At 45.5% G+C, this 12,317-nt stretch overlaps 1 protein-coding gene across 1 annotated transcript in view; it reads right to left on the bottom strand.

Moving 5' to 3' along the window:
* Positions 1-123: 123 nt before the first annotated feature.
* The window catches only part of LOC106814703 (atrial natriuretic peptide receptor 2-like), a 16,395-nt gene continuing 4,201 nt past the window's right edge, over positions 124-12,317 (bottom strand). Inside the window, exons 2-10 of the mRNA XM_014819051.1 lie at positions 11,734-11,938; positions 10,238-10,420; positions 8,299-8,380; positions 7,858-7,972; positions 7,115-7,369; positions 6,502-6,606; positions 1,661-1,786; positions 787-1,018; positions 124-248 (exon numbers count right to left, since the gene is read on the bottom strand). Of these exons, the coding sequence (XP_014674537.1) occupies positions 124-248; positions 787-1,018; positions 1,661-1,786; positions 6,502-6,606; positions 7,115-7,369; positions 7,858-7,972; positions 8,299-8,380; positions 10,238-10,420; positions 11,734-11,938 (1,428 nt within the window). The remainder of the gene's footprint in view (positions 249-786; positions 1,019-1,660; positions 1,787-6,501; positions 6,607-7,114; positions 7,370-7,857; positions 7,973-8,298; positions 8,381-10,237; positions 10,421-11,733; positions 11,939-12,317) is intronic.

Below are 12,317 nucleotides of genomic sequence, written 5' to 3'. Positions count from 1 at the left end.
CACACACACACACACACACATACTCTCTATCTCTCTCTCACACACACACACACACCCTCGTGTTCAGACCTATAGCAACTAATATACGCAATAGACATCAATGGAGAGAATCAAAATACGCATCTAGCGATACGTACGTTTGCCAGAGGACTCCATCAGCACTGTGTGATTTACGCTAGAGCCAAACAAGCAGTAGCGAGGCATCGTCAGACCCACGACACCGGCGACACAGGAGCCCGCGTGTAGACCTGAAATGCATGCAACCACGAATGAAGCGAACACTGTAGGTTGGATAGACTTCTTACTGAGAGAGGGTAGACAGTATCGGCTGGATTTGTACCTTTTCTCTGTCTCTCTGTCTGTCTCTGCCTCTGTCTCTTTTTCTTTCTTTCTGTCTCTCTCTCGCGCGCTTTCTCTCTCCCTCTCTCTTTCTATCTTTCTTTCTCTCGGTCTCTCTCTTATTTGCTCGCTCGCTTTGGCCCTCCTTCTTACTCTGCCTCTCTGTCCTTTCCTCCCGTCTTCTTCCTTCGGGTTTCTTCCTTGTTTTCTCTCTCGCACCTTTCTCCATCGCCTCCTTCTCTTTCGCGTTCTCTCTGTCTGCCTATCTATCCCTCTCGCTCGCGCTCTCTGCGCCCCTCACTACCTTTTTTCTGAATCTCCATGTCTATACCTTTCCTCCTCCCCTCCTCACCCCTTCCTCCCCTCCCCTCCCCTTCTTTCCCTCCCCTCCTGATCCTCCCCTCCTCCTCGCATACACGTGCACGCGGCGTCACCTCGCTCGCTTACCGATTCTGAGCAGCAGCTGCTGCTGCGGGCGATGTCGTATCTTGAAGTTGGTCACCGAGCTGAGAAGGTCCAGCGAACAGTTGGCGATCTCTCTCAGGTGCACCTTGCCGTTGCGCTGCGGCAGGCCGGAGACTACCATGTAAGCGTCGCCTATAGTCTCCACTTTGTAGACGTCATGCTGTGATATGATGTCGTCGAAGACCGAGTACAGGTCATTGAGAAAGTCGACAATCTGTAAGCAGCGGGGATAGCATTGGTGTAGTTGTGCTCACACGACTGTGCTCGCGTGTGTTTGTATTTTCACTCGTACTTATATTTGTATTTGTATTTGTAGTTGTAGCTGTAGCGGTTGTTCTTTCGTCGTACTTGTACTTGTTTTGTGTTTTTACTTGTGTAATTAAAATTGCATTTAAAATGGTCCTCGTGCAGTACTTGTAGTTATACTTATATCTGCACTTTACTTGCTTTACTTACTTACGAATACCTATTTATTGTATTTGTATTTGTATTTGTGATTTTTTAATTTACAATTTTTTAATTATTATTACAAAATCAATTTTTTATTCATACGCGTGATTGTTTCCCTACGTACACGAGTATGAATAACATGCAGCAGGACGCGGGGCATCACCAGGCAGGCCTGGAATCCACAGAAAAGAGGAAGAGAAGAAAGCCAAGAAACACGCGGCGTAGAGACACCCAGGCAGAAATGCAGAGAAGCGGTCACTCCTGGAGGGAGATGGAAAAAACAGCCCATGGTCGAGTGCGCTGGCGGAGCGTCGTCGATGACCTATGCTACTCATGGGGCTAAAAGACCTAAGTAAGTAAGTAAGGACGCGGGGCATGCCGCGTACAGCCACCATGATATACTTACCTGCAGAGGAGATGAGTCAGACGCGATGGTCGTGAAGCCCACTATGTCGCTGAAGTAGATGGAGACGGAATCGTACTGCTCCGGCGCAACTGGCTTCCCAATCTTCAGCGAGTCAGCTACCACCGACTAGTGACGTCACATCGGTCTGGACGCTAGCGGTGAACATAATAAACTTGATACTTCAAATTCGAGTTAGAAGAGAGGTGTGTTTATGGAAATGTGAGCGAGGGTCAGTACATGTGGTCACCGTGAGTGAGGGCGAGAGCGGCGCCGGCGCGCAAAATCAGATTCCCCCGCCCCCACTTTTCTGTGTCGCATCCTGTGAGTAATCCGATCTGAAAGTTTTTCGAGGATAATTTTTTAAAATGACTACATATTAATATATTAATAGCGATCGTTATATAGCCTATTGAATCTAATTGTTAAATATATTCATACTGTGTACTTTTTGAATAAGAGAAAAATAGAATGACTAGATATTAGATTGGCGAGATAAACATGAGAAGAGGTAATGATGCGTTGGAGCCAGAGAATATCTACGAGCGAGCGGCAGGAAAATAGCGATGCGGCCAAACGAGCGGATCGGACCTCGGCGTATCGGACCGGACGTACACGCAGCGACCCGAACGGCCACCCCGGACGATTAGGACAGATACGTGAGCGCTAGCGGACAACCGCCACTAAGGAACTTGCGCATGCAGAGTATACTGGGAGTACACACGTGTTATAGAGACTTAGATCGAAAAGAGAAGCCTAATGGACGAGACAAGTCAGAAGTAGAGAGGAGAGGATATATGGAGGAAGACAAGATAGAATGGAAACACTGAGCGACTTTAATCTAGCCGACGTGATTTAAAGTGTATTTATATTATGTTAACAAAATTCATGTTGCTACGACACATAGCGAATGTCTTATAAGAGAGAAAGAAAGAGAGTAGAGAAGAGCCGAGCGAGAGAGCAGAGATGAGAGAGAGGAGCAGGGAGATGAGAGAGGAGAGAGAGAGAGGGGGGAGAGCGGCGAGTTGAAGAAGACTAGTAGAGCACCGCAGACCAGATGTTGCGTATACTTACGACGTAGCATCGATAAGAGCAGCACGATCTGTCTTGCTGCTGCTCTTCAATAAGAATCTGACGCCGTGCGGTTCTTCACATCGCTTCATGTTACTGTTGTAATTCTCTTCCATTAACTATCATGAATTTGTTGCGATGAGGTTGATACGGTATGAGAACAATGGCTCTCATTATTAGCTATACTTTCCTACATCAGCGATTTTTGACCAGGCATTAGGTATCAAGTCAGATCGAGTCGATGTGACGTCTTTATAGTAAAACACGGGTGTTTTAGCTCAAGCGCGTTACACAAGCGCGGGAATACCAACACATGCGCGAATATACACACACAGTACACAGCGCACGACGCACCACGTCACGCACGCACGCACGCACACGCCAACGGAACACACACACCAACACACACACACACACACAACACCACACACACACGCACACACACACACATATATGATAATTAATATATACAGGAGTAGATAATAGGGAGATAGTAGATAATATACATTCCTCGCTATGACTACTTCCTGGATTATATATATGATATAATTATAACCCCCACCCCCTGCATGCACACATCTCACGATGCCGCCGGCCATGTTGACGCAGCTCCTTGCGTATCTTCGTAAACGTGCGACGTCCGTCGCGGTATTCTGCCCAGCAGGTTCGCAGGCAAGACTCAGGATGCGGTGATTCCAGTTCGTCTGCTAGCGTCATGTCGTGAGCGGTCGGACGGAACGGTTCGCCTGCTTCCCGTTACGAATCCTAGCTGAATGGCGTCTGCCGAACGGCACGATAACACGTAAATGGCAGGAGTCGAACCTTCACACGCGAGCGTTTAGGTGTATCGAACGCGCGCAGCGTTGTTGCTCAATATTTAGTTTAATTGTTTAATTTTGGGAGGGGTCACGATTCTGCGTTTGGTTTACTTTAATTAGAATATGGCAACGCGTGTTTACTGGAATTATTGGCTAATTACCAATAATATTGGCAATGCAATTTCAAGAGTGCACTATTGTTCTCAGTACAAACAAAGTCTTTGGGATCTTATAGGACAAATGCAGACTCATTATACTAAAGTAAATCTATTTTTTTTCGTCGGAGATCGGGCACGTTTCAAAGGCGCAAGATGTTCACGATGAATATTTGCTTTCATCGCTTCGGAGCGTGGTGAAAGCAAATTGTGGGTGTGATTCTTATGCGAAGCATGATCAGCAGAGATACTGAGACAATGAAGCAAGGGTGGAAAAGAATGGTTTGGAGAGGGTGGTCAGGGAGGGTTTGAGAGGGTAGTGGGGATAAGGTGTTGAGAGGGTGGTAGGAGGGTTTGAGCAGGAGGTGCGAAAGGTTTGAGAGGTGGTGGAGTGTGTTGAGAGGAAGTAGTAGGAAGGTTGAGAAGGAGGTAGGGAGGTTGAGAGGTGGCTAGGGAGGGTTTGAGAGGTGGTAGGGAGGTTTGAAAGGGAGCGTGGGAAGGGTTTGAGAGGCTGGTAAGGAGGGTTTGAAAGGTGAGCTGGGAAGGTGAGAGCGGTGATGGTGAGGGTTTTGAGACGGTGGTGGAGAAAAGGTTGAGAGGGTGGTGGGTAGGTTTAAGAGGGTGTGGGAGGGTTTGACGAGGGTGTGGAAGGTTGACGGGTGGTAGCAGGATTGAGAGCGTTGTAGGGAGGAGTTTGAGAAAATGGTGGCCAGGCTTTGAGAGGGTAGAGGGAAGGGTTTGAGAAAAGTGGTAGGGAGGCTTTGAGAGTGTGGAAGGGCTTCTTGAGACGGTGGGTGGGTGAAAGGTTTGAGAGCCGTGGTAGGGAGGTTTGAGAGGGTGGTGGAGAGGGTTTGAAGAGGGTGGTATGGGAAGGTTTGCGCGGGTAATGGAAGAGGGTTGTTGGACGAGCGGCGGCCAAGCTTTGCGACGCATGAGGCGAGCTACGTAGCCCCCTGGGCGTGATTGTCGTCAAAGTTGTACGGCGGACAGCGAAAGACTAGTTCATGACAAGATGATAGCGAACTGTACCCATCCGCCCCTTTGTGTACCGCGCGCGGCGGGAAATCTTCCCGCAGGATTTCGCGTGAGCCGTCCATTGTTTCCGCGGCGCTAACAGTCGGTTGGCCTCGGTATTCGAGTATGTTTGAGGCCGCTTTATGGTGCTTGACCACCTTTGTGTCTGGTGATCTAAGACAAAGAGAAGTAACGCTGTTTAAACTCGGGTGTCTGTGAACTCCCGGTTGATGACGTAGTCGGGCCGCAGACCGTTCGTTACACGAACCATCGTTGGTGAAGAAAATATTCAGAACAGCTGGCAGAATAACTGAGCACGATTTCGACAGGTCCCGTATAGTAAGAGATAATAAAATTCCAATCAAACGTTAGAAAAGGATATCATAAAATAGCGGTTTCTTGGATAAAAACTACCGTCTTCAATCTAGCAATACCCATAGTAACTTAAAAAATGCATTGAAAACGCGACGCCATTTTGGATAGCAGTGTTATGCGGAATACTATATGCAGGAACTTACAACTATAATATTAAATATACATATAATATATATATATAAGTATATAATATAATACTTATACGTTACTAATACATAACAAATTAGACATTCTCTACCACGCTGCTCATGGTACCTTTGAAAATGATCACGTGCTGACTGAGTCATCGTAACAACTATTAAACGCTGGTAAATAATCACCGTAAAATCCACTGTTACACATTAATTTCCCGCTTACTTTTATTTTTTAATTTTAATTTTTTAATTTGTATCTAAATTGAAATCACTACGCAAGAAACTCGTCGTGTCTCTTTATCGTTGTCGTTTCTTGTTCTGTCAGCGAGGAAGCTTGTAGTCCGTAGTCAGTTAATCGCTGAGCCAGCCAGCGATGATCGACGAACAGTTGGTCGCCTTCGTGTTTGTAACACAACGTCATTCGTAAAGAATATACGCTCACAATTGTTTAACTTATTACTACTACTATAATAATATTCATAATAATAATCATAAAAATAATATTATAATTATTATATTAATCTAAAACAAATATATAACTGTAGTAGTCATATACTAATAATAGATAATAATAATAATCAATAATAATAATAGCTTTTAAAACATCGAGTGATGCGCGTCAACCATCATGAAGTCAATAGTATGGACTACTCCTGAAAGACGGTCCAAGCTTCACACATCTAATGCACGTAGGCAGGGTTCCGATACTAAGAAGCGTACTTGTAACAATATATCAAGGATGTCTTCATAGACTCCTGAATATATCCTATAGCAATGTTGCCCTATGCTGGTGTAGGTATAGCAAATGTGTGCCAGCGTTAACCACGTACCTTCAGTGTTGCCGGAGAACGAAGGTGGCTCTTGTGCAATATTCCATTCCGACCAAGGTCGTCATTAGAAAGCTGTACTGAAGTTATTGCGAACATGAATGTCCGTGCGTTCTCTATTAATCCTAAACAGATGTGTCGGCGAATCCAATTATCACGCAGCACATGCGCGCACACATGCCACACACACACACCCCCCACACACACACGCCGCGGCGCGCGCGCAACGGTACGCACACGACACAACACACAATCGCCATACAACACACCATCCACACACACACACATCACACAACGCACCACACGCACACGCACACGCACACGCACACGCACACGCACACGCACACGCACACACACACGCACATGTACATGTCTATATGTATAGCTATAACCTTTATTTGAGCTGCTGTCAGCAATGATATCTGTCATAGTAAGGATTTGATTGATTACCACGAGGCTGCCTTTGCGACAATATTCCCAGACCAGACAGATGTTAGGCGGATCAACGACGGCGCCGATGAATTTGTTCAGGTTATCGTGGATCACATCCTTCATCTGCAAACAAACACACACGTGCGAGAGAAACCCCGCAAGATGAACGAGCCTTTTATGCGTACATATCATTTCGGTCAATATCGATTTTCTTAGAAATTATCTGATTATCCGTTTTTTTCTTTTATTAACGTTGCATCTTTATTATCGGATTTATCTAAAAACACACAAAGTCTCGTGTATACATGTCATTATGTTCAATATCAAAATTTTAATAACCTGAATCCAATTATCTAATGACGAGTAATATTCGTATTGCATAATCGGTTTCAACATCTCTTCTATTCAAGGATATTACATTTTGTTTATTTTTTTTCATTTTAGGCTGTTAAGTCATATAGGCGTCTTCACGTTTGTCTATCCCAAACGCATTCAGCAATGTTTGGACGAATCCGTCGCATTGCCATACGCACGCAATCGTTTGAGCTGTACGGAAGCGTGAGAACTTCTAGTCTATTTTATTCTATTCTAGTTCTATGGGCCTAGCTCGTCCACCACCTTGTTCACTTACGTCATTGAACTCCAGCATCACCTGGCGGGTGACGTTCATGTGTTGTTTGTTGATATGTTTCACGGCAACCATGCGGCCTCGCTCGATCCCCACCGTCGTGAAGATCTGCTGACCTCGCATGTCGCCCAGGCCGCTCTTCTTTCCCGACCGCGAGCAGCTAGCGTAGCCGCTCGACGACGCCTTGCCGATAGAGGGCTCTGAGGTGGCCTCCTTGAGCGACCGCGATCGCGTGCGGGAGTCACTCGATATGCTGCCCTGTAATAAGGTGGATTGTGTTTATAGAGGGCGCTTCGTGATGTAGCGAGGGCGAAGCTTAGCTGAAGGGTTGAGTTCGTGTAACGCTGATTATTGATTAGTTTAGGGTTATGGCTTCGGTTGTGGTTCATTTCAGGACTCGGGTTAGAGTCAAGGTCGAGGTCAAGGTCAGTGTTAGATTTAAGGTCAGGGTCAGGGTAAATGTAAGGGTAAGCTAGGTTGGGGTTAGGATTATGATTAACGCCAGGGTAAGGCTCTGGGTTAGGGTAAGGGCTATGATAAGGGTTAGGGTTAGGGATATATTTAGGTATTGTGATTACGGTTTTAGTTATACCTATCCATATTTTACCTTACATTGCGTTATCCCCTACTTGTTACATACTTTATCTCTCACCAATAGGTCGCCTGGAATTGCTCCTCGCTTAACATCTTAATGATTGGGATGCTGTGTATCTTTGCAACGATGCAGCCAGGCTGCGTGTACTTACTTCACTACCAGAGCCGGCGGACATGAACCCTTTCTTCGGTTTGTCCACCATCTCGATGTCGTCCCACGATAGTCGCCATGCCATCAACAGTAGCGAGGCTTCAAACTTTGATCGCCTGCGTAGCAGAAGTAGAGCATTAAATACGGGAAAACCTCTTCACTGGGCGATAAAAATGTCCACGTCTGTACTACACAATCATCTTTTTTTGCTATTTGCCTGACCGTCTGGTAGAAAGAGTCCCATCTCTCTTTTCACATATATATATATATTTATATATATATATATATATCAAAAGTAAAATTTGCATCTACTTTTGAGATGCATGTGTGTTTTCAACTGTGTGTGTACGTGTTTGTGTGTGCGCGTTTGTGTGTGCGCGCGCTTGCGTGTGCGTGCGTGCGTGTGTGTGCGTGTATGTGGGTATGTGACGAGTGAACGCACCTGTACATATAGATACCGAATATGATACAGGCGGCGATAAACACTGAAGATGCGACAACTGCTATGATGATCACTAGCGTGTCTGCAAAAAAACATAGTCAATCAGCTCAACCAATTACCACTGCGACGCGTAGCCATTCCTATTTGTGCAGTAAAAACAAAAGATCGAACTTTCCCATTGTACGAAAAGGTTTTGAGTGGCTCCACTCAATATGATCAGGGTCACCTTAAACTGCGGGTACTCTAGGTGACGCCCGCAAAAGATTCACAACCTCACCCGCGTAAAAAGGGATTAGGTCATTATATTACAATTAGATATATATATCTATATATATATAGAAGTAATTTTGTCTGGTGCATCTTAAAGACAAAGGAGAATGTAACGCTGTTTAACTCGGTGTGTGAACTTCCCGAGTGGATAACGTTATCGGGCCGCAGCACGCGTATCGAACGAAACAAGGGCCCATCTTTGTCGTTGAAGAAAAGATATATCAGAACAGGGGAGGAGAATAATAGCCTACGAATCGAAACCAGGGCTGCGCTGATATAGATATAAAAATTCCAGATGCACGTTTAGAAAAGACATATTATAAAGAATAGCGGTTCTTGAGATTTAACTACCTCTTTTCAATTAGGCATCACCCATGTGATGATAAATGCATTCGGAAAAGCGCGACGCCATTTTGGCAGTAGCTACGTGTTATGACGGAATATATATGCGGAACTCGTACACTATAATATTAAATATTAATATAATATATAATATATACTTTATTAATACTAACCGTTTATCATAGCTAACAATCAGTATAATGGTCTCACCACGACCTGCATGTACATTGAAATGATCCCGTGCATGACTGAGTCTGCGTCAATCAACTTGATTAACTAATCGCTGATAAATAAATCCACCGTAAAAATCCCCATGTTACACATTTATTTCCCTTACTTTTATTTTTAATTTTTAATTTAAACTTTTTTCAAATTGAAATCACTTACGCAGAAAACGTCTTCTCGTTTATCCGTTGGTCATTTCTTGTTCTGTCCAGCGAAGGAGCTTGGTAGGTCCGACTAGTCAAGTTATCTTGAGCAGCCAGCCGATGATTCGACGAGGACAGTTAGCTCGACTGTGTGTGTAACAACAAACGTCATACGTAAGAGATATACGCTCACTAAATTGTTACTTACTATACTAATAATAATCATTTCATCAATAATAATAATAATAATAATCATATATTATTATTATTATATTAATTAATTAAATAACAATAATAACTGTAGTAGTCATATATAATAATAATAATAATAATAATAATAATAATAATAATAGCTTTAAAACATCGAGTGATGTGCTCGTCGAACCATCATATGAAGTCATAGTAGTGGATCTACGTCCTTGAAAGCGGTTCCAAGCTTCACACATCTAATGCACAGGTAGGCAGGGGTTTCCGTACTAGAATGCTACGTTGAACATATATCCAGGCAGTCTGATCCAAGAGACTCCCTGAATATATCCTATTAGGCATGATTCCTCATGCTGGAGTAGCGATAGCAAATGTGTGGCGCGTTACGTTACCTTCAGGTTGCGTAGAGACTGAAGGTGGCTCTGTTGTTGCAAGTATTCCAGATTCCCGACGCAAGGTCCATCATAGAGAGCTGTACTTGAAAGTTACTTGTCCAAACATGATGTTCGTCGGTTCTCCTCTTCATATCCTAAACAATGTGTCGCGACAATTATCACGCCAACACAATGCGCGGGCACACCATGCACACACACACACACACACACACGCGGCGCGCGCCGCGCACACGACATCACCGCTAGCACACACACACACGCATACACGACACACACACAAACACACACACAATCCACCCAGCGCACGCAACACACGACGCCATATACCCCCACCCCCGCATGCACACACTCACGTGCCGCCGGCCATGTGACGCAGCTCCTTGCGTATCTGCGTGAACGTGGGACGTCCGTCCGGTATCTCGTCCCAGCAGGTTCGCAGCAGACTCAGGATGCGGTGATTCAGTTCGTCTGCTAGCGTCATGTCGGTGAGCGTCGGACGGAACGGCTTCGCCTCTCCGTTACGAATCCTACTGATGGCGTCTGCCAAACGGACGACAACACGTAATGGCAGGAGTCGAACCCTAACGCGAGCGTTTAGGGTATCGAACCGCGCAGCGTTCGTTGCTCAATATTTAGTTTAATTGTTTAATTATTGGGGAGGGGGCACGATTTCATGGCGTTGGTTTACTTATTAAGAATAAGTGGGGCACGCGGTTGTTTACTGAATTATTGGCTAATTACCAATGAATTATTGGCATGCAATTTCAGAGTGCACTATATTCCTCAGTACAAACAAGAGGTTTTGGATCTTATAGGGACAATGCAATCATTATACTAAAGTAAACTATGTTTTTTTCGTCGGATTCGGGCACGTTTCAAGCGCAAGTGTTCACGTGAATATTTGCTTTCATCGCTTCGAGCGTGGTGAAATGCAATTGTCGTGTGATTATTATGCGAAGCATGATCAGCAAGATACTGAGGACAATGAAGCAAGGGTGGGAAAAGAATGGTTTGAGAGGGTGGTAGGGAGGGTTTGAGAAGGTAGTGGGGAAAGTTTGAGAGGGTGGTAGGGAGGGTTTGAGAGGGAGGTGGGAAAGGTTTGAGAGGGTGGTGGGGAGGGTTTGAGCGGGTGGTGTGGAGGGTTTGAGAGAGTAGTAGGAAGGGTTTGAGAAGGAGGTAGGGAGGGTTTGAGAGGGTTGTAGGGAGGGTTTGAGAGGGAGGTGGGGAGGGTTTGAGAGGGTGGTAGGGAGGGTTTGAAAGAGAGCTGGGAAGGGTTTGAGAGGGTGATGGGGAGGGTTTGAAAGCGCGGTGGGGAGGGTTTGAGAGAGTGGTGGGAAGGGTTTGAGAGAGTGGTGGGAAGGGTTTGAGAGAGTGGTGGGAAGGGTTTGAGAGCGTGGTGGGAAGGGTTTGAGAGAGTGGTGGGGAGGGTTTGAGAAGGTGGTGGGGAGGGTTTGAGTAGGTGGTGGGGAAGCTTTGAGAGCATGGGGGGAGGGTTTGAGAGGGTGGTGGGGAGGGTTTAAGAGGGTGGTGGGGAGGGTTTGAGAGGGTGGTGGACAGGCTTTGAGAGCGTTGTAGGGAGGGTTTGAGAGGGTGGTGGGCAGGCTTTGAGAGGGTAGAGGGAAGGGTTTGAGAGAGTGGTAGGGAGGCTTTGAGAGGGTGGTGGGAAGGCTTTGAGAGGGTGGTGGGGGAAGGTTTGAGAGCGTGGTAGGGAGGGTTTGAGAGGGTGGTGGAAAGGGTTTGAGAGCGTGGTGGGGAGGGTTTGAGAGGGTGGTAGGGAAGGTTTGCGCGAGTAATGGGAGAGGGTTTTTGGACGAGCGCGGCAAGCTTGCGACGAATGACGGCGAGCTACGTACCCCTGGGCGTGATTTCGTCAAAGTTGTACGGCGGACAGCGAAAGACTAGTTCATACAAGATGATAGCGAAACTGTACACATCGCCCCTTTGTGTACCGCGCGGCGGCGGGAAATTCTCCCGCAGGATTTCCGGAGCCGTCCATTGTTTCCCGGCGTACAGTCGGTTGGCCTGGTATTCAGTTATGTTTGAGGCCGCTTTATGGTGCTGACCACCAAAACATAGTCAATCAGTTCAACCAATTACCACTGCGACGCGAGCCATTCCTATTTGTGCAGTAAAAAACAAAGATCGAACTTTCCCATTGTACGAAAAGGTTTTGAGTGGGCTCCACTCAATATGATCAGGGTCACCTTAAACTGCCGGGTACTCTAGGTGACGCCCGCAAAAGATTCACAACCTCACCGCGCGTAAAAAGGATTAGGTCATTATATTACAATTAGATATATATATCTATATATATATATATATATATATATATATATAGAAGTAAAGTATATAAGAGTATAAAGTATAGGTATATTACAATTAGATATATATATATATATAATATATATATAACGACTTCGGCCTGCTATAGCCTCAT

The sequence above is a fragment of the Priapulus caudatus genome, unplaced genomic scaffold (genome assembly GCF_000485595.1).
Source record: "Priapulus caudatus unplaced genomic scaffold, Priapulus_caudatus-5.0.1 Scaffold966, whole genome shotgun sequence".
NCBI lineage: Eukaryota > Metazoa > Priapulida > Priapulimorpha > Priapulimorphida > Priapulidae > Priapulus > Priapulus caudatus.
Note: the sequence above shows the minus strand (reverse complement) of the source record. Positions and strands in the feature narration are given on the sequence as shown.